The 21,102-nt window shown below is 40.9% G+C and overlaps 1 protein-coding gene, 1 long non-coding RNA gene and 3 other non-coding genes across 7 annotated transcripts; all 5 read left to right on the forward strand.

Moving 5' to 3' along the window:
* The first annotated feature begins 528 nt into the window (after window positions 1-528).
* Window positions 529-11,077, forward strand: TRNAU1AP (tRNA selenocysteine 1 associated protein 1). Of its 2 annotated transcripts, none has more exons than XM_032227838.1 (9): window positions 529-718; window positions 1,428-1,525; window positions 2,614-2,713; window positions 4,219-4,271; window positions 6,292-6,423; window positions 7,121-7,240; window positions 8,096-8,258; window positions 8,393-8,426; window positions 9,355-11,077. In XM_032227838.1, the coding sequence occupies exons 1-9, from the start codon at window positions 692-694 to the stop codon at window positions 9,504-9,506; spliced, it is 879 nt and encodes a 292-aa protein (XP_032083729.1). In that variant the 5' UTR covers window positions 529-691; the 3' UTR covers window positions 9,507-11,077. The 2 variants fall into 2 exon arrangements, with proteins under 2 accessions (XP_032083729.1, XP_032083730.1); XM_032227839.1 differs by having other exon boundaries at window positions 531-718; window positions 9,373-11,077.
* Window positions 11,078-11,840: 763 nt separating this feature from the next.
* LOC116515679 lies at window positions 11,841-18,899 on the forward strand. Of its 2 annotated transcripts, none has more exons than XR_004256273.1 (5): window positions 11,841-11,888; window positions 14,118-14,198; window positions 16,348-16,436; window positions 18,278-18,363; window positions 18,736-18,899. It is a non-coding gene; the product is annotated as an uncharacterized LOC116515679 (long non-coding RNA). The 2 variants fall into 2 exon arrangements; XR_004256274.1 differs by lacking the exon at window positions 11,841-11,888 and adding an exon at window positions 13,487-13,997.
* Window positions 13,584-13,725, forward strand: LOC116516272. Its single transcript, XR_004256331.1, has one exon. It is a non-coding gene; the product is annotated as a small nucleolar RNA SNORA16B/SNORA16A family (small nucleolar RNA).
* Window positions 15,040-15,172, forward strand: LOC116516276. The gene has a single exon (XR_004256335.1). It is a non-coding gene; the product is annotated as a small nucleolar RNA SNORA44 (small nucleolar RNA).
* Window positions 18,475-18,548, forward strand: LOC116516282. The gene has a single exon (XR_004256340.1). It is a non-coding gene; the product is annotated as a small nucleolar RNA SNORD99 (small nucleolar RNA).
* Window positions 18,900-21,102: the final 2,203 nt, after the last annotated feature.

The raw sequence follows: 21,102 nt of genomic DNA on the forward strand, positions 1-21,102 counted from the left end.
TGTCTAATACATGCTTGATGAAATAAATAAATAAATATAAATAAATAAATAAATAAAAATAAGTATAAATAAATAAGTATAAATAAATAAGTATAAATAAATAAAAATAATTAAGAATAATTATTTTTATAAATACATATATAAATAAATAAAATAAAAAATAAAATAAATAAAATAAAAAATAAAATAATAATAAATAAAATAAATAAAATAAATAAATAAATAAAATAAATAAATAAATAAAATAAATAAAATAAATAATAAAATAAATAATAAAATAAATAAAATAAATAAAATAAATAAAATAAATAAAATAAATAAAATAAATAAATAAAATACTAAATAAAATAATAAATAAAATAAAATTAATAACTGCGTATCTGAATGTATAGAAGGCAGAACAGTGCCAGAGCTGAGCTGAGCTGAGCCTCCGGAGGACGGGGCGTTGCAGCGACTCCTCCGTGCAGGCAGGGGCCGCTGTAGGTAGCGCCGCCGCAGCCACCGCTCCGGCCTCCTTCCGCCTCTTGCCGAGACGCGCGGGAGGGGGAGGGGGGGAGAAAGCTCGCGCCGAGGGAGAAAGCGAGGCGGGGGGCCGCGGAAGTGCGGTGAAGCGGCGGCGGCGGGGTCGAGCGGGGCAGGCTTCCCCGTCGCCCGCCCCTCGGCCCGGGCGCCCTGGGGCGGCGAGAGCAGCATGGCCGCCAGCCTGTGGATGGGAGACGTGAGTGGCGGTGGCGGGTGGGTCGGGGGGCGCGGCTGGCTAAGACCCTCCGTGCAGAGGACTCTGAGTGGCCGCTCTCCAGTCCTCTCCTCGGGGCGGGAGCCGAGGGTCTGCCGCCAGAGGGGCCCGCGCAGGCCGTCGCGGGGGCTGCCTATGCGAGGAAGACCCTCTTTGGGGGAGGGGGAGTATGAAGCTGAGGAGGGGGGCTTAAAGGGGGGGTCGCTGCCCTCCCGAGTGCAGAAGTGCCAGAAGTTTCCCCTGGCTGGATGGGGGGGGGGTCTTGAGAAGGAATTAGAAGCCCTCTCCCCAAAAAAACATTCGGACGACCCCCTCTCCAAAGTCCTGATTCTGCTTCCAGACGGGGAGAGAGGGTGGGATTTTGATGGCTCCCACTGGCAGGGTTGCTTTGTCCTTTGCTGGCTGGTCTTTAAGTGCTTTTGGGGGGCTTTTGGGGTGGGGGGTTGTAAGGCCAGAGTCTTCTGCCAAGGCCATGTTGTACTTATTTATATCCTTTCTTCCAAGAGTTAGCAGCTTCATCTCAGGAAGCTTGTTTTAATACCAGGTGTATTCCTGAATGGCTTTAGGTAGCTTCCTGCAGGCGAGGAAAGTCCAGCAGCATCTCTTAAATAGCACGGAATTATATTATTCTTATTGTTGCTGTATTGTGGTATTCTTGTCTTATTTTTCTCCTCTCTCTTTCTCTCTCTAGCTGGAGCCCTATATGGATGAGAACTTCATTTCAAGAGCTTTTGCTACTATGGGACAACTAGTCCTGAGTGTGAAGATAATTCGGAATAGATTGACAGGGTATTGATTTGTTTTTTATTTATTGGCTGTTAATGTGTATATTCAGAATAGACTGATGGGGTTATTTGCTTATTGTTTTTTTTAATTTTATTGGCTGTCGATGTGTATATTCAGAATAGATTGCTTGTTTTTCATGTATTGGCTATTGATGTACATATATTTTGGTGAGAAGGAGAGGTTATTTTCAACCCATCTATAGATTGTGCGACTTGGATACTGTCTTAATTCTTACCTTGTGCTAGTAGACCACAGTTTAACCATGCTTTATTGAATAAGACACTATATTGTAACTGCTATGTGACGCATAAGCTATGGTATATTATGATTCCTACTCCACATTAGACTAAGATTAAACAAGCCATGTTGTGACTTTGGGGCATCTTATAAAGTGAGCCCCTGTTAATGAACCCTATCTCGTTTGCCACAGGGACAAGATGCGATGCTTATCCAGAGTCAGTCCATTAGATCGGTCTTCTTTCACTGATCGATTGTAGCTCCCTCTCCTAGTCCTTTCTATGAAGGGGAGCGTCCCCAAAACTTTTCTCCCAAAATTGTTAAATCAATCAAGAGACAGATGCTCGTCAATGATTCCTTTTCAAGTGCATGTAATTTCAATCTGGTATCTTTATGAATGCCGCCTTAATTTGTCTTGAGAACATCACTCTGTAAACAGGTTGCCACTACTGGAAAAGCTGCCATCCTGGTCGCCATCTCTATGGCCTCTGTTGCAGAACATAATTTGACACGTTGTTTGAGATATGATTGCCAAGTCCTGATCTCTCACTTTGCAGTAAAGCAGAACATAAGAAGAATTATGCTGGATCAGACCAAAGGCCTATCTAGCCCAGCATTCTGTTCCCACAATGCCAAGGGGATACCTCTGGGAAACTCATAAGCAGGACATGAGAGCAATAGCGCCCTCCTGCTAGTGTTTTCCAGCAACTGGGATTTGAGAGGCGTACTGCCTTGACACCGGAGGTAATATATAGCTATTGTGGCTAGTAAACATTGGTAGCATTATTCTCCACAACATTTTTCACTGACAGGCACAAACACAGGCAATGAATGACCTATTTCTCTCCTTCCAGGATTCCAGCAGGCTATTGCTTTGTAGAATTTGCTGATCTGGCCACAGCAGAAAAATGTTTACATAAAATCAACGGGAAGCCCCTTCCTGGTGCCACCCCTGTAAGTAAAGAAGCTCGTCTGAAAAGCCAGTCTGAAATCCTAAGCGCACCTGCTTGTGAAGAAGCCCCACTTAAGTCATTGGGATTTCTAAATCATATGTTTCTCAGTCCAATCTGCAGGGAAAATACAGGGAGGTCGGGGTGTTTGGTATGTTCCCTGCTTTGAATTATTTAATTTATGTATAAAAATAATAAAGGCAAGATATAAATAAATATTTTGGCCTGCTGTCAGCTTTGGAAGCCATATTAACAATGGAAGCTTCCACGTTGCCACGTTCTTGTGCTTGAGAAATTAGGAGGGGGAGATTTAGTAGAGGGAATGTAATTAGACAAAATAGCATTCTTCTTTTCAGTCAAGGTCAGGGTATTCCTGCACCTGGAGGAGGAGTGGTTGAAGTGATGTCTCGAGTTGGGATGGATTGGGATTGGACCATGGGATGGTATGATGGGTGCAGGGGCTGAGTTTGAACTTTTTATTTATTTATTGAAGAGCCGAGGTGGCGCAGTGGTTAAATGCAGCACTGCAGGCTACTTTAGCTGACTGCAGTTCTGCAGTTCGGCTGTTCAAATCTCACCGGCTCAGGGTTGACTCAGCCTTCCATCCTTCCGAGGTGGGTAAAATGAGGACCCGGATTGTTGTTGGGGGCAATAGGCTGACTCTGTAAACCCCTTAGAGAGGGTTGAAAGCCCTATGAAGCGGTATATAAGTCTAACTGCTATTGCTATTATTGACCACATTTATATGCCGCCCAATCCCGAAGGACTTACTTGACTTACTGAGGGAAAACCCGGAACTCTCACATTTGGGTTTTCCCAGATGTGCCTGTACACCTACACTAATAAATGTGAACTTTGAGAAAATGCCTGTCTCAGAGTTTTTAATTGGGTCCTTCTGGAAGACTGACACCTGCCTTTTATGTGTATAAGCAGGATTATGAGTCTCCTGATAAGTAGCCCAGAATCACTTAGCCAGCATTCATACCTAAGGTGGGACTAGAACTGAGTCCCCTTGTGATTGGCTCAAAGTCACCTAGCAGGTTTTTATGCCTAAAACGAGACTAGAACTTGCAGTCTCCTGGTTTCTAGTGTGCTGAACTAAATGATACTATGAGGTTGGGTCCACTAAATCAGTGGTCTCCAACCTTGGCAACTTTAAGACTTGTGGACTTCAACTCCCAGAGTTCCTCAGCCAGCAAAGCTGGCTGAGGAACTCTGGGAGTTGAAGTCCACAGGTCTTAAAGTTGCCAAGGTTGGAGACCACTGCACTAAATGATCAGAATAGTAAGGAAAAGTGCTTATCCCAGCTAGCGTGTTTTAGTCTCTACAAAGATATTTCAGCATTCCATCTATGTGAGCTTTCTGTTCTACTCACTTGAGTAGAAGAGAAAGAGCTAAACCAAATCACCCTGTAGCAAAATTCAGTTACTTTTTAAAACCTTGCAATTGTTATTTCCCTTGAACTGTCGTGTTTAAAATGTGTTTTTGCATCTTTACTTTGTATTTCAGACAAAGCGCTTTAAATTAAACTATGCCACATATGGGAAGCAACCTGATAACAGGTAAACTAAACTCTTAAGAAAAACATTTCCACGTTCTTATCTTTTATGTGGGCACCAGTGTAATGTTCAGCTTATTTTTTCCTAAGGAAATCCTGAAGGTTAATCCTCATACAAGTCTCCCAAGCAGCGGCATTGTGCTAGTGCAGTGTTTTTCAACCTTGTCAACTTGAAGGGGTCTGGACTTCAACTCCCAGAATTCCCCAGCCAGCGAATGCTGGCTGGGGAATTCTGGGAGTTGAAGTCCAGACCCCTTCAAGTTGACAAGGTTGAGAAACACTGTGCTAGTGGATGAAAATTCCCTGGCGGTGGTACAACACGTTTTTCCAGTTCATGTCGCTAACTCTGCTATTATCCAATGCAGTGGTTACTGCGGATGCATTTTACTCATTAACTTATAGCCTCAGCAATCACTTTCTTGGGTAAAGCAGCAAACAGGATTGTGGCACCTTTCAAAGTCTGCAAACTATTAAAGCTTCAGTAGCACCAACAGCCTGGATTCCAAAGAACTGGGCCTTTAGTTCATGCATGTTTTACTCCATCGAAAAGGAATGCTATGCCAAAGCCATTTCGTTTCTCTAGGAAATTGAATGGATTTTCCAAACTGGGCAAAATGCTGACTGGAGAATGCTGGGAGTTGAAGTCCATATATATTAAAGTTGCTAAGGTTGAGAAGTGATGGCCTATATTTGGGTGGGGTTGGGATGCTGGAAACAGCAATAAACTTTGAGGCTGTTTCTATTAACTAAAAGCATTTGGAGCCCTGTTCATAGTTTCTTCTGGTATTATTAATGACTGTTGTTCAGGGAAATGCTTAGGAACATGAAGAGAGCTTCCACATCTTGTTATTAAAACCATTATCATTTAATGTTCAGAGGTTAACTAAGATAGAGGACATAGTGAAACTTTCTATAATAAAACATAAGCAGATAGGAATTTATGGCATATCAATGAAAGATGGTTAGAGTTCTGCTTATCACAGGAGAGCAGATGGTACAGCACTCCTTGGTACCTCATGCAGACAGTTCCAGCTTACACTTACATTAAAAACTAAAAGGTATTCATTTGTTTGGGGGAGGTATTTGCCTTAAAAAAATAACTTTTCAGCATATTTTTGACCCAAGCGTCTAAATAAATGTAGCCCTTTTCCCTTACTTATATTTCTGAATAGGTAGGTATTTGGAATTATAGGAGACAGGAGAATGAAAAATGAAATTAAGCAGTTGCTTAAAGCAGTGTTTCTTGACGTCAGCAACTTTAAGATGTATGGACTTCCAACTCCCAGAATTCTCCAGCAAGCGAAAACACTTGCTGGGTAATTCTGGAAATTAAAGTCCACCCATGTTAAACTTGTTGAGGTTGAGAAACACGGACTTAAAAGTTTTGCTTAGACTAAACACAATTATAGGTTACAACTGTTATTGGTTTTAAAAAGAAGGAAACAAAACCTCCCACTGTGTATTTAAAGTGTAAAATTATGGCACGTGACTTAAAATAGGTTTTAATCCATTTTTTGTCCCTATAGTTCCCCGTTCTTAACTATAGAGGGCACCATATGCATTTATCTCCTACTTAACTAAACTCAGCAACTCTGGACTTACCAGATAAAATTCTCTTTAAAAAAAGGATGGTAGGACCTAACCTCCAGAAAAGCAAAACAAACTAGCCTCCAGCATCACCTTTATTTCCAAGAATGTCTCCAAGCAGGTTTTGAAGAGAGGTGGCTATAACAAACCTAGATGGTGTGGTTATTAAATATGATTGAATATTAAAGCTTTCTCAGTTTTTTGACTGGTTATATACCTCACAGCTGCCATTTTAGGGCTGGGATATATCGAACCTCTGTAATCATTCTGCAAAAATGCCACCACTGGTTTTTAATTCAATACAGCCCATTGCGCACACACACACCCTATTTGAACATTCCTGGCTGATCTAAAAATAATTCACAGATGTTAATTTTGAGTTTTGTTGACAGCTGCCTTTGGACAATTCCTATTCTTTCTCTATTTTTTCCCCACAGCCCAGAATATTCCCTGTTCGTTGGGGATCTTTCCCCTGATGTAGATGACGGGATGATATATGAATTTTTTGTAAAAGTATACCCATCATGTCGGGGTGGAAAAGTGGTCGTGGATCAGACGGGTGTTTCCAAGTAAGTTTTTCAAAAATGTGCTTTGCTTTATTTGCGCCTGTTTTGCAATGGAAGAAGGCTTTTATGACTTGTGGACTTCAACTCCCAGAATTCCTGAGCCAGCCATGCTCCCCACCTCTGGTTTAGACTAACTCTTGCATGCCCATTTCTCATAGAGGGAATCTCGTCAGCCTTTATAAAATAAAGTTAAGCCTTCTAGAAGACAGTAATCCTGAAAATTTGTAGTGATGAAAAACTACTGTTGTTATAGTTCAAGACTAAATTAAAAAAAAAACCACATTCTGAGAAGTACTAGGAAAAGTCAAGACAAAACAACATTGTAAATGTCATTACATTTTAATATAATAAATATGATTCCTTAAACAGACATTTAGTAATTTCCCCTCTCTGTTATAGCAAGAATAAGTTGAAAACATGTTTTGAAAATCTCTGGGGACCTTCCCTGGTCTCATGGGAGTGTATATTCCCCTTTATACTCTTAATGAAGAAACATACTAAATTAAGCACCACATTTTTGGGGGGAGAATGGTTCAGTTAAATGAGGTGGCAAACAAATCAACAGCGCTTCAGAAAGTTCTGCTAGAGCTTCTTAGAAAGTGCATACTACCCATGATCTGCGTGATTGAGAATCTCCATAGACATCGTGCAAGCTGGCCTTCTCTCTTACCTTCCTATTGCTTCTTCTGTGTTTTTACAGAGGCTATGGTTTTGTGAAATTCTCAGATGAACTGGAGCAAAAAAGAGCACTGGTAGAGTGCCAGGGAGCTGTCGGCCTTGGTTCTAAGCCAATACGCTTGAGCGTTGCCATACCAAAAGCGTAAGTATAGACGGAAGATGTGCTTAATCCAGCAGTTCCTCTTGTTTGGGTCATACACTGGGATATTGTGCCCTTATGTTGGAAGCCATGATTACTTCCTAAAATGATTCAGATTAAGTACATTAATTTAAGGGTGGATTCCTTGGAGAGGCACCCTATAAGCTTGACTGAAAGTAGAAATTCAGGTAACTTGTGGGCCTCCAGGTGTTACCAAACTCCCAAGCAATGCCAGCCAACCTGGTCTAATGCGGAAGATGCTGCGAACTATAATTCAGTCCGTGTGGAGTGTCACAGCTTCCCTATTCCTAATACAATGAAACACAGTGAATAAAGCTGCCACAAACACTACTCAGCAGAATACAGTTATGATTCACTATATCACCTGTGACGCATTGAATCATTGTTTCAGTAATATTTCCCTCCCTAAACATATAAACAGAACGACCACGGGTGGACAAAAAAAGCAATGGGAGCCAGTTCTGACTTCCTACCAGCTTCCCCACTGACTTTGCTTGTGAGAAGCTGGTAAGGAGCACAACTTTACCAACACAATTGGTCTGAAGATCCTTAAAATTTTCTTTCCTTTGGAGTCATGAATCCCAGATTTTGGATATAAACCTTATGCTAGCCCATTTGAGGTACCTTGATTCAATAAATCGTTTGCCTTACAATGCACCATTTTACCCAGTTGAAGGTGACACAAACAGACTTTTAGTAGTATATATATAACTGACAGCCTTGGAACTAAATGAGTATAATTTTAGGATTTTTGTCATAGATTAAATTTTGTTCAGAAATTTTAGAGTTCTTGTCATTGACTTTCTCTTCCTTCCTAACTCTTGTTTCTTTTCCAAGTAATCGGTTGAAGATGGTGGAGTACAATCAGATGTACAACTATAACTATAGCCAGTACTACCAACAATATCAGAACTACTATGCCCATTGGGGATATGATCAAAACACCGGCAGTTACAGCTACAGCTACCCACAATATTGCTACACACAGAACACCATGCAGGTGAGAGTAAAGATTTATAGGCGTTATCAAAACTCCAGTCCTTATGTTATGTAAGTCTTGTAAATCTTTGTGTTAAATGCTTCTAAATAAACAATTTTTGATTCCTTTATAATTTGTAATTCTCACTATTGCAGACATATGAAGAAGTGGGTGAAGATGCATTAGAAGGTAAGGTTGGCTATTATATTTCCTTCTTAGAAGTAGAAATTACGTTTCTTTTTCTAATTTGCCAGTTCAAACCAAATCAGTTCTGGGCTAGCAGAAAGCATTAGGAAAGATTGAAACATTGAATACTCTAGATGTATTACAATTAAATATATTTGCTAATCCAAGCAAATATTTGCATTTACAAATATAGAGCTGGTAGTGGGAAGAAAACCACAGTTTCTTTACATATAATTTGGTCAAAAGCGTGTTTTTTATATGCTATGTCATCCCTGCATGGTGACGGAGTGATTAGGATGCAATGTTGCTTGTTAACTCTGCCTGCTCTCAGGAGTTTGATCCTGAACCGCTCAAGGTTGACTTATCCTTCCATCTTTCTGAGGTCGGCAAAACGAGGACGCAGGTTGTTGAGGAAAATACGCTGATTCTGTAAACCATTTAAAGAGGGCTGTAAAGCACTGTGAAGCGGTATATAAGTCTGTGCTATTGCTATATGTATGTAACTCTTCTAAGACTATGTTCCAAAAGGTTTGAGAAACAAAGTTTTATAGATTTTTGTTCTCTCAAATGGATTAAAAAGCTCTCCATCATTTTCTAAGAAAGTGTTTGAGATGAATGCATGGAGAACTGCCCAGTTTTGACAACTATCATACAGTTGCTGTATGATCAGGCATTTTATTTACATGAACAGTCTCTTTGTTCAGTGAAATCTTTCTTAAACCTCCATTTTTTAATTTCATCCACTTTGGAGAAAACATTGAACCAGTGTTTGGGGTTCTGGTTTAATTGTCGATTGTTCAAAGAGGTTGCCTGTGTAGGTAAAATTCTGGTTGATATTGGAGCTTATTAAATCAAGATACAATGGTCCAAACCACAAAGAATTCTGCGTTTCAGCACTCACACAAATGTCTTCCAAAATTCACTCATGTAGGCTTCCTTCCGTTGGCAGATCCGATGCCCCAGACGGATGTGAGTGAAGCCAACAAGCAGTTTATGGAGCAGAGTGAAGAACTCTACGATGCCTTGATAGAATGCCATTGGCAGCCTTTGGACAGCGTGTCTTCGGAGCTCCAAGCTGCATAATTGCCCATGTTGCTGATAATGCTCCCTCCGAGCCGTGTGCCAGCGGGCCTTGGATCCCTGCCAAAGCGCATGGAAGTTGCAGCTGCAAACGGACTCGTCCCTCTCTCTCCACCAGATTCTCAAGTCAAGGATGCAGAGGACAGCTTTGGGTTCTTCCTGCACTCGTGGAGCAGCAGACAGTAGCAGAGGAGAATTGTGGTCACATTTATTTGAGATGAAATTAGAACTCGGGGACTTAGTTTTATTTCTTCTCCCTTCCCCCCCACCCACACCCCCTGTTGATCTGAAGGCAAGACTTGTTTATCCCAGCCAAGAAGTTCTAATTTATGAACTAAATAAAAGATGGGAAATCTTAATTCCAAGTACAATAAAAAATATATATATATATATATTTCATGCAGGTGGGGTATCTGGTGTTCTCCATAGGGTAAACGGGATCAGGAGTCTGAAGCAGGTCCATGTAATAGGTCCATAAGCCCTTTCTTTTTCTTTGCTGAAATAAAACTCCGCAGAAATTATTTTGAAGCAAAACCGCACCATAAAGGAAAAAAAAAATTTTTTTGAGGGAGCAGGCGGAATAACCTGGGCCAACTTTTAGCAATTTCTGAAAAGGATACAAATTCTACATTTTGAAGCATGTAGAGGCAACTTCTGTTAAAACAACCAGATATTCTGTTTTAATATGAAGAGTCTAGGGGGATCAGAGAAAATTTTAATTGTGTACTCCATAGCTGGAATAATATCACTGGGAGTCACTGAAAGGATGCATCAGCGTTTCCTTGAACTTCAAAACTCTGCTAGTAACAGTCGAAGAAAAGAAAAGAGAAATATAATTCCCCCTCAAATGAGGTCTGGCATTTCACTCATGAGCTGTGCAGTTTGAAGGCAGTCTGAATGTGAAGATAATGAGTTAAATACAGTAATTATTGACAGGTTCCTAGTGTCTGATTACAGGTGGATTGGATTGAGATGGGCAACTATAATGAATAAATAAATGATCTTGCATTCAAAGAATAGAAGTTGCTTCCCTCAGTTTTGAATACATAGATACTGTCCTTTATATCAGGGGTCTCCAACCTTGGCAACTTTAAGTCTTGTAGACTTCAGCTCCACAAGTCTTAAAGTTGCCAAGGTTGGAGACCCCTGCTTTATATTATCTCTGTTATAAGGTGCAGAGAAGGGTGGGGATTTTGAAGCTTTGAGCAAAGCTGGGCCAGTTTTATAAATTGGCATTTTGAGTATCTCTAGGTAGTCTGAGATTTCTTGCTTGTTGCTGTACAAGTTGTACTGTTAATAGGACGGTTCCCACAGCTACACTGCGTTTATTGTAGTGATGATTAAAGGAAAATTGCTAAAAGCCAAACAGGCCTTAACGTCTCCAGTGGATGTCCACCTAGTTAAAATTTCTGCAGGGAAAGGAAAATGCGTGCATTTATTGCAGGGCTTATTTCCAATTTAGAAATGAAGAGAAATGTATGCAAGTCACTTAAGTCTTACCGGGTAAGAATAACCTGTAAAAAAATTGTATACCTGTGAAATGGAATAACCAAGTAAACATATATTGAATTGTATGATATATATTTTTCCATCAGGTAATGTTGTATCTGAAAATCAGAGTACATAACCTTTTACTGGATTATGGATAGGTTGTAGCTCTCAAACATGTGGATCCACAGGCAGAACACTTGAGATTTGATTCACATCTAGATACAAAGACAATGGGATGGGTAGATGGAACATGGAAAAGTTGGTTTTTTAAAAAAAAACACTGTTTATTGTTTGCACTTTGGTTACAAATTCTGGTTTTCATGAACACAAAATGGCAACTTTAGGCAACATATGAAGTTTAATATTTCCTCTAGTTAGATATACTCCAAACACGTGTCGGAATACATATTTTGAATAGGTCCCCAGCATGTATAGGATGTCAGGAATCCATTGAATTGGCAGTGTAGGAAATCTACCTGATTTTCAGAAAGAGGTGGCTGAAATGTGTGCTGAAAGTTTAATTTTTCCACTTGCAAAAAAAAAAAAAAGGCAACAAGCAATTTGGTCAAATATTTAAGAGTTCTTTTGTTTGTACCTTCCAGTTGGGGACAAACTGAATTAATCTCAATGTTAATAATCTATTGTTCAAAATAAGCCAATCCGTTTCTCCCTTGTTCATTTCGTTTGATATAATAAAATCTTTTCATAAGAACCTTTTTAAAAAGTGTGCGCCCTGCTGCTCTGGCATGGATTTGGAGCAAAACTACATTTCCCAAGAGCCCTTTCAGGACTCCTTGTTTGAAAGGAGCCAATCGAAATAGACGTTCACAGTGGGTATAAAAGGCGACGTCCGAGAATCCCACGTTCTTTCCGTGCTCGGAGGCCGAGAAGCAGGTTAGTGGGGCTTCTATTTTCGCAGCGGGGCGAAGCTTCTCCATCCGTCGCCATCCTCCTATTTAATTCGAAGCGATGCCTCCTTAACCGCTTGGTTGCATAGCAAGAGAGCCCTCCATCCCCGGGAAGAAAACACTGGAGCTTGGTTCCGAGTCTGGGCGCTTTCTTGCAATTTCTCTCCCACGCGAGATTCCCTAATTGGGTTGGGAATGGGGCCTCTTTCCCGAGTCAATGTTGCTTTAGCGGTGGGAGGCTTTACTAGGGGCGAGGTCTCCTCGCATGTCGTCCAGACGCCCCCCCCCTTTCATCGCGATATCTGCGGGAGTCCATTTAGATTGGCAGAATCCTGCCATTAACAGTTGGAAGGGACCTTTGGAGGCCATCTAGTCCAACCCCCCGCCCAAGCAGAAGACCCTTTTAATAGAAAAAGTCCTCAAATGGGTTTTTCTATCAGGCTTACAGAGCTCTCTAGAAAATCTTCCTTAAAGTTGTTATGGATGTAGTTTAAGTAGTGCAATTAAAAAAAATCTTTTTGCAGATTCCGGGGAATTGCTTTACTTAGCTTTGAGCATTGCTACGTACGTATCTCCATAAACGGAGTCCATGCTGGCTGGGGAATTCTGGGAATTGAATTCCACATTATCTTAACATTGCCATGGGTTAATAAACACTGTGCTAGGTTCTGAATGTCTCAGCTGGGCCTTGAGATCAAGTCCAGTTTTCCACACTGTAAAATGTGTTGGATTGCAATTCCCACTTTTTTCAAGTCTAATCTAAATCATGTTTTTTTCAAACCTAGCAACTTTAAAATGGTTTCCACTTCCACAATTCCCCATCCAATATATGTTTACTCTTTTAATTCATGCATAAAACAAATCGACAATGAGCAGTAACGGGAATACCTAACTAGCAGTGCTTTTTTAGAATAAACCCTGCATTCTTTTTAAACTGGAGGACATCTGATTATTATTATTATTATTAGTTATTAGTTATTTGAATTTAATTTAGCTGCCCACTCAGTTGGACTCTGGGCAGCTTATAGTATTGATGTAGTTATAGTTGCTGTTAGTTTTGCAGTGAATTGATGTGGATCAAAAGCTCTTCGAAGCTTCTGCAGTTGCAGTATGATGCTGGAATATATAACAGTTGGGTGCAAAAAATCTTCAATAATACTGTAATAGAATGTGTGGACGTGGCACGACATAACCGCGAACGTCAAAAGCGCGGCGCTAAAACCGTGATATCAAAAGCGCGCCGACAACACCGCAATTTAACTTAAGGTTAGGGGTAGGTTTAGCGTTAGGTTTAGGGTTATTTTTAGGGTTATGTTACAGCGTGCTTCTGTCGGCGCGCTGTTGTCGCGCGGTTTTGATGGTGCGGTTTTGTCACCACGCTTTAGTCACACGGGCTTTAGTCACACACGGTTTTGTGGTGGAACCATGTGTGGGTGACTGGAGAAAAGGGGCAAGAGATGTTTTTTAGGAAACAATCAGACAAGAGGCAGGAACCCCCCCTAGCTTAACCATCGGAGAAAGAAATTTAGGAAAGACCAAATCCTAAGAGATCAGGTTGTTAAAAGTGGTGGGAATTTTGTATTTTCAGATTATTCTGTTAAGGTAGCTTTACAGTAATGTAAATTTAACTCACCTTGTCTTTCCTGTCTGGTTTACCTGGCAAGGCTGACAGGTTTTTTTCCCATGGCCCTATCGAAGCTGCGTCTGTCTTATCTGTGACTGATGTAGTCAAAAAGGTGCCAAAAATAATATTTTTCTTCGACGGTCGCTGTTTGGTTTGTTCTCCCATAACTCTTCAGCAACATTTTGGGGAAAATACATATTTTTCGTAGTGATGGCATTTTGTAGCTTGAATGCAGAGCAGCATAGACAAATCAGTTCAGAATTTATCTGTATGTCAGTGAAAATTGCTGGGGTGACAACGTAGCTATATTCCCGTATTTGGGGGACCGCCACAAAGAAGAGGGGATCAACTTATTTCCCAAAGCATCAGAGGGCAAGACAAGAAACAATGGAGACTAATCAAGGAGAGAACCTGCCTAGAACATTTCCTTACAGAGCAATTAATCCATAGAACTGCTTGTCTTCAGAAGTTGTGAGTGCTCCATCACTGAAAGTTTTTAAGAACTGGACAGCCACCAAGGAAACCTGTGTCTAATTTTGGAGCCCTGTAATAGCTTGGCTTCCAGTCTAATTCTCTTTTTCTTCCCATCAGCCTTCAGCAGGAAAGAAGATGAGGTGGATGGCTGCTTTGGAGCTGGACATGGTGGTTTATAGATGTCTGTCTCAACTTGACGTAAGGACACTTGCAAATTAATCTCGGCAAAGGTTTATAGTTGATATAAGTCTAGTGTTTCTCAACTTTGCCATTTTTAGATGTATGGACTTCATTTCCCAGAATCTCTTCCCCCCCCTCCCCCCAGCCAGTATGAATTCTGGGAATTGAAGTCCACCCATCTGAAAATAGCCTACAGTGAGAAACACTGGTCTATATGCCTCTTCTTAGTTAATTCAGGAGATTTCAAACGGAAGTGGTGGAGTGGTAATGGTCTTTTTTTTTTACAGGATAGGCAGAGTTTAATAAAAATGCATTAGGTTCATAGCCCATGTTTATTCTGTGCAGTTCAACCCATCTTTATTTTCTGCAATTCCAGACATAAATCTTCCCCCCACAAAATCAACCTTGGGAGGCAGGTTGGCCCCCAAAATCATCTATTTGGCTTTCATGCCTAAAGAACAACTACAATTCGCTGTCTCCTGGTTTTCTGCCTAGCACCTTAGCTACTGCACCAGAATAGCTAGCGCCACCCCAGTGAAATCATTTGCTTTACAGTATTCATAAGAGGGGTGTGATTTGCATAAATTCATTTATAGCTTTAGAACAGTGTTTTTCAACCACTGTGCCACGGCACACTAGTGTGCCGTGACATAGTGTAAGGTGTGCCTTGGGAAAATTACTTTATATATAGTCAATATAGGCACAGAGTTAAATTTTTTTAACATTTTCTAATGGTGGTGTGCCTCGTGATTTTTTTCATGAAAAAAGTGTGCCTTTGCACAAAAAAGGTTGAAAAACACTGCTTTAGAAAGTCACCAAGTTTGAGGATCCCAGAGTTCCTTAAGTCAAGAAAATGGATTGGCATGTTAAACCAAGAGTTGTGGCTTAGACAGTGGCCATAAGATCTCCAACAACATGCAAGAATGAGATGGGAAGGACTTTGACTTCCCAGCCATTGGTAGCTGAGGATGTCACTCAACCTTTCTACATGCTCAAGCATTAACCTATCTATAGGGCTGAATACCTCATTATTTTACATGTTCTTATAGAATAGAATAGAATAGAATTCTTTATTGGTCAAGTGTGATAGGACACACAAGGAATTTGTCTTTGGTGCATAAGCTCTCGGTGTACTTAAAAAGACAAGTTACATTCATCAAGAATAAAAAGATACAACTAAGCTATCAAATTGTAATAAACAAAACAATATAAATTGTAAAGATACAAGGAACATGGTTATAGTCATAAGTGGGAAGAGACAAACTAGGAAGGAAGAGAAGAATAATAGTAATACAGTCTTAGTAAATTATTTGACAGTGTTGTGGGAATTAGTTGTTAAATAGAATGATGGCATTCGTGGAAAACTCCTTGTGTCTAGTTGTTCTGGTGTGCAGTGCCCTATAGTAGTGTTTTGAGGGCAGAAGTTGAAACAATTTATGTCCAGGATGTGAGGGGTCTGTAGATACTTTCACAGCCCTCAATAGAAGGCAGATTGGTAGCAATTGTTTTTTCTGCAGATCTAATTATCTGTTGAAGTCTGTGTTGTTGGGTTGCAGAGCCAAACTAGACAGTTATGGAAGTGCAATGACAAGACTCAATAATTGCAACAGAACAGCAGATCCATGATGGTTCTCAGGTGGCCCTTTCAAAGGTCTTTATAACTATCTTGCTCAGTCAACATTTTTATTGAATTATATAAAGTATTATAAAATACAAAAGTAAATAGAAAAGCAGGGGGGAGGAAAAGAGAAATGGGGAAAATGAAAAAAGAAGCATTGACTTCCAACTCTTGCAGTAAAATAAGGCATTAACATCAAATCACAACTTTTTGCTTTTTCATAATAATACGAACAAGCCATTTCTATAAAGATCTTATCAGTCTAATCCGTAAATCTCAGAGTTTCATTCACATCATGCATGAAGTTCAGAAGTGGTTTCCATGTGGAACTTGCTCAACGTTCACAAGCCACCTTGAATAGTTTTCATTCAGATATTTTCTTTTTCACTGAGTAGTACTTTCATTGAATAGTAACTGTCTATAAATGTGAGTTCTAATGCTCATTTACACTTAGGATTTTTAAAATCCTAAATGCAATGCGTCCTGCTTTTGCTTGGGTGACCTCAAATGGTTTTCCATTCATATGTTGGGTATTTTTATATGTTTCAGGTACGGTCTGGCAGTGCTGGATGATTGGAGAAGAAGATGCCCATTATCATCCTCTGTGAATTTTGAGGCCAGCAGCTGAAGCCTGCAAGGTACAGTTGCAGTTCCCTGTTTATACTTTCCATGGAGATAGGTGGTGCTTCTGTATGATACAGAGAAAAGAGATAGAATGAAAGAAATTAGCAGCATTCCGGACCCTCCCGATCCCTTTCCCATCAGATCCAATTACTGATCTCATGGTCAAAAAGGAGGCAAAGTAAAAAACAAACTGGTCCTAACATCTTTGCTGGGATAAATCCAGCATTGAACTGGGCTGACTTGAAACAGATGCTCATACATACATTCCGTAATTGTTCTTCAAACATAAATGTGTGCTTGCTTTGGCCAAGCTGGGTGGGTGTCATGTCCCATTGATCTCTTAACCCATTGATCTCTTATTGGGACCTTGGGGGAAGTTGGGAGTGGGGGAGAATGTGCCTGGGGCCATCTGTTTTATCTCAACACTGGAGGAACAAGATCTTGGTGCCTGGGAATGGTCTGTTATTGCCTTCTCGGCCCAAAGTTCTCACATCTTCAATGTTGTTTGTTTGAAGAGTTCTGGTTTCTTGAAAAGGCTGGCGAGGCAGGACCTTACAGTGGGCCTTCTTAGATTTAGCAATCCCCACTCTTCAGGTTGGGGAGGACTAAAAAAGTGATGCTGACTTGGTTACATGTTTCCCTGTGGAAAATAATTAGAATCAACTTAGAGCAGAAGTGCTAACACTTGTACTGTAGCTTTTTCATTCTTAGGTTCTAAGTGGTCAAAGGATAAAGACGTGTTTACTGAATATACTATATATATATATATTTAAATATTTTGTATTTAGTGTCACAACCCCTGGTATGCCCAAATATGAGAGGAAGCCTACTGCTTCCTATCTCTGTCTATCGGCTCGTCACAAGAGACCATCCATATTTAAATATTTTATTTATATCTGGCTGTTCCAGCAGGCCTGGGGCTGCTGAGTTCCATCCCCACTCGAACTGGTGTGCTTGCTGAGACCTTTTAAATTGGTTCTGTATTGTTGTGTGTCTTTGTTTTCTTTCCTTTTGTATTGTTCCCCTTCCTTCCGGTTTTGTTAGCTGCCCTGAGTCCCTCAGGAATAGGGCGGCATACAAGTTGAATAAAACCTCAAACCTCTTTAACATACATGAGTGCTTAGTGAACAGTGTATTGTCTGGATCTATTTATACATAATGATAATATTTATGTTCATGTAGTAATAATCTAATATTTATGTGTACATAATAATCAGTGGTGGGATTCAAACAATTTAACAACCGATTCTCTGCCCTAATGACTCGCTGGGTGGGCAGGGCTCAGTGGTCATGTGACCATGTGGGCATGGCCAACTCAATGTCACTCACGTGGATCATTATCTTAGCGGTTACAATGTAATAAGGGTTAATTGGAGAGGCAATTTATGTAAACAGGGCAATAAAGATTAAGCTAGAAACAATACCATAATGTTTCCTTCCTGCCTTCCTTACAGGATTAGCCCTGTAAAGTGGAAAAAACACAAAAGGAGATTTCTTCCAACAACTGGTTCTCCGAACTGAGTCCCACCACTGATAATAATATATTGGGTAACAGTATACATAATGATATTTTCCCAATTTCTACCTCTATTTCCTAATCCTTAATACAACAAATCCCATATCAAAAAGCATTCCATATCTGTCCCATCATCTCTTGCCCTTTTTACTATTTCAACTCTTGTTGACTTTTGGACCAATCTCGCATAAATATGCTAACGTTTTAGACTGACTGCCTTGCATGTCTCATTTTAACATCCTCCTATTCATAGCATGCACTGTATTTTAATTCACTACCGTTTTATGGAAACTAGTTGTAAAACTATTTGACCAGCAGCGCTCACATTTCTTTCTACAGAAGAACAGGACAATGCAGTGACCTTCCATCTTTCATCCCGGAGAAGGTCATCGGGTGGAGTGGACGGCTCAGCAAACGACAGCAATGTAAATATGAGTGCTTCCTACTGCTCATAGATCCGCATGACATAATGCAATATCCAGTAGCCACCTTTTAAATAACTGAGCATGCAGCATTTGAGATCCATGCCACCTCTGCCTTGTCTATGATGACACATTTTTCTAATGGTGACAGCTGGATGAATCCTGCGGATATGGGGCTGAGATGAGGCTGGAGTGTTGGTGGCATTGTTTGTTTCCAGAAATCAAAAAGTTTTGGATCTCTTTGCTTTCTAAAACCTAGTATTCCAAAAGTGCAGAGAGGAAAATACTTGGGGCATACAGGATGGGATAGTATAGAAGTGGTTTTGAGGGAGACAAACTACTTGGCGTAATTTAAAAAATATTTTTTTTTTGTAGGTCTTCAGATATTTCCTTGGAATTTGCTACAGGCATGTTGAAAAAAAATGGCTTGCTGTGAAGACGGGGGGGGGGGGGGAGGAGCCTTAGCAAAAATTTCTGAAATTTCTTTAAAAGCTGTCTGATAATAGTTAGACTCCTGCGAGTCTCTTGGACTGCAAGGCGATCCAACTGGTGAGGCCTAGAGGAGATCAACCCTGACTGCTCTTTAGAAGGCCAGATCCTGAAGAGGAAACTCAAATACTTTGGCCACCTAATGAGAAGAAAGGACTCACTGGAGAAGACCCTGATGCTGGGAATGATTGAGGGCAAAAGAAGAAGGGGACGACAGAGAATGAGGTGGCTGGAGGAAGCAGCAGGCGTGAGCTTGAATGGACTCCAGAGGATGGTAGAGGACAGGAAGGCCTGGAGGAACCTTGTCCATGGGGTTGCAATGAGTCGGACACGACTTTGCAATTAACAACAATAGTTATGTCTTTGCAGTTGTATGGAATTAAAAGGATTGTGTATTTTTTTCCAATGTTGTGTATGCTTCTGTTATTTTTACACACACCCACACACACACCTTGACATAAATGTATCACAGCAATCTTAATCGCTGATTGATACACAAGCAATGTGTTAATCCAGCAGCCAAACTGGCAACCAGCTTTGCCTTATTCTTAAGATTGCTAATTTTACGTAATGCATTTCAGGTATTCGTTGAAATGGGTTCAGAAGACAGTCTAAAGCTGTGATGGCGAACCTATGGCACGTTTGCCACAGGTGGCACGCAGCACCCTCTCTGGGCACGCAAGCTGTCACCCCAGTTCATCGCCGCACATTGCATGTGCAGCCAACTGATTGTTGGGTCTCTGCTGCCCATGTGGGGGTGGTTGGGACATGTGCGGGGGCATATGCGCACGTGCAGGGGGTGGGGTGAATGCCTGGGGCCCATGCATTTGGGGGTCTCAGATGCACATTCACACCTGCACACACATGCTTTGGGCACTCAGGTCTGCAAAAGGTTAGCCATCACTGGTCTAAAGCCTGGATGTGCTTGCTTTGAACATTTCTCCCTTGCCTCAATTTGAATTAAAGGCATCATTCTTTTTGAAAAAATAAGATGCTTACAGAGTTTTATCCCTTATAAGCCGCCCAGTTATGGTTAGGGATTCAGTGACTAAGATACTTGCGTTTGTCAATCAGAAAAGTCAGCGGTGCAAATCCTTAGCGCCGTGTGACAGAGTGAGCTCCCGTTACTTGTCCCAGCTTATGTCAACCTAGCAGTTCGAAAGCGAGTACAAAATGCAAGTAGAAAAATAGGGACCGCCTTTGGTGGGAAGGTAACCAGCCACATGACCACAGAGACGTCTGCGGACAGCGCTGGTTCTTCGGCTTTGAAAAGGAGATGCACACTGCCCCCTAGAGTTGGGAACAGGTAGCACATGTGCAAAGGGAACCTTTACCTCTAAGCCTCCCAGAGTCAATTTAGAGGGGAGAATAAGCAGCATAATGTTAAAAGATTAAAAATCTGAGCAAACTATATAGGCTGGACACCTAAATGGCTGGTCTTGGGCAGATGCTAATAATTATGTAAATACAGGTAGTCCTTGACTTAAAACACTTCATTTAGTGACTGAAGTTAGCACACTGAAAAAAGTGACCTATAATCGTTTTTCATACTTACGGCGGTTGTAATTCAGACACTTGGGAAACTGACTCATGATGCTGCAATGTCCTGGAGTCATGATCATCTTTTGTGACCTGACAGAAAAGTTGGTCAAAAAGCCAGATTCACTTAGCTATGTTAATAATTTTTAACAACTGCAGCTGTTCACCCAACTGGCGAGAAAGGTCATAAAATGGGGCAGAATTCACTTAAATGTCTTGCTTAGCAACAGAAATTTTGAGCTCAATTGTTATAAATCAAGGATTACCTATAAGCTGCAGTTGGCTAGACATGCATAGAAGGTGTTCAAGCTATAAACCACCGCTGACATCAACCACAGTGGCAGGATGGATGCAAGGGTCAAACTCAGGCGAGCGCCAGCATTTTTCTCCATGCCTTGTGATTCTGAAGCATCAAAAACATGTATGCATGCAGAAACAGGATTACCGAGGCGCTTCATGCAGGGTTGATCCTTAAGTCACCTGGATTTAGAACAAGCAACAGGGAACAGGAGAGCCGATAAGATATAATTGTTTGGTCATCAGTTCCATTTTTAGGACTGTTGTGCCTTTCACAATTATGTCAGAAGTTCAGCACGCCTGGGTTACAAAGGAAACAAAAACAGTAAAAAAAATGTGTGTGGGGGGGGGGGTATTCAAAATTGATTAAAATATATTCTCCATGCATTAAAGTGAAGGAAAGCATAGCTAAAACCT

This window comes from Thamnophis elegans, chromosome 12 (genome assembly GCF_009769535.1).
Source record: "Thamnophis elegans isolate rThaEle1 chromosome 12, rThaEle1.pri, whole genome shotgun sequence".
NCBI lineage: Eukaryota > Metazoa > Chordata > Lepidosauria > Squamata > Colubridae > Thamnophis > Thamnophis elegans.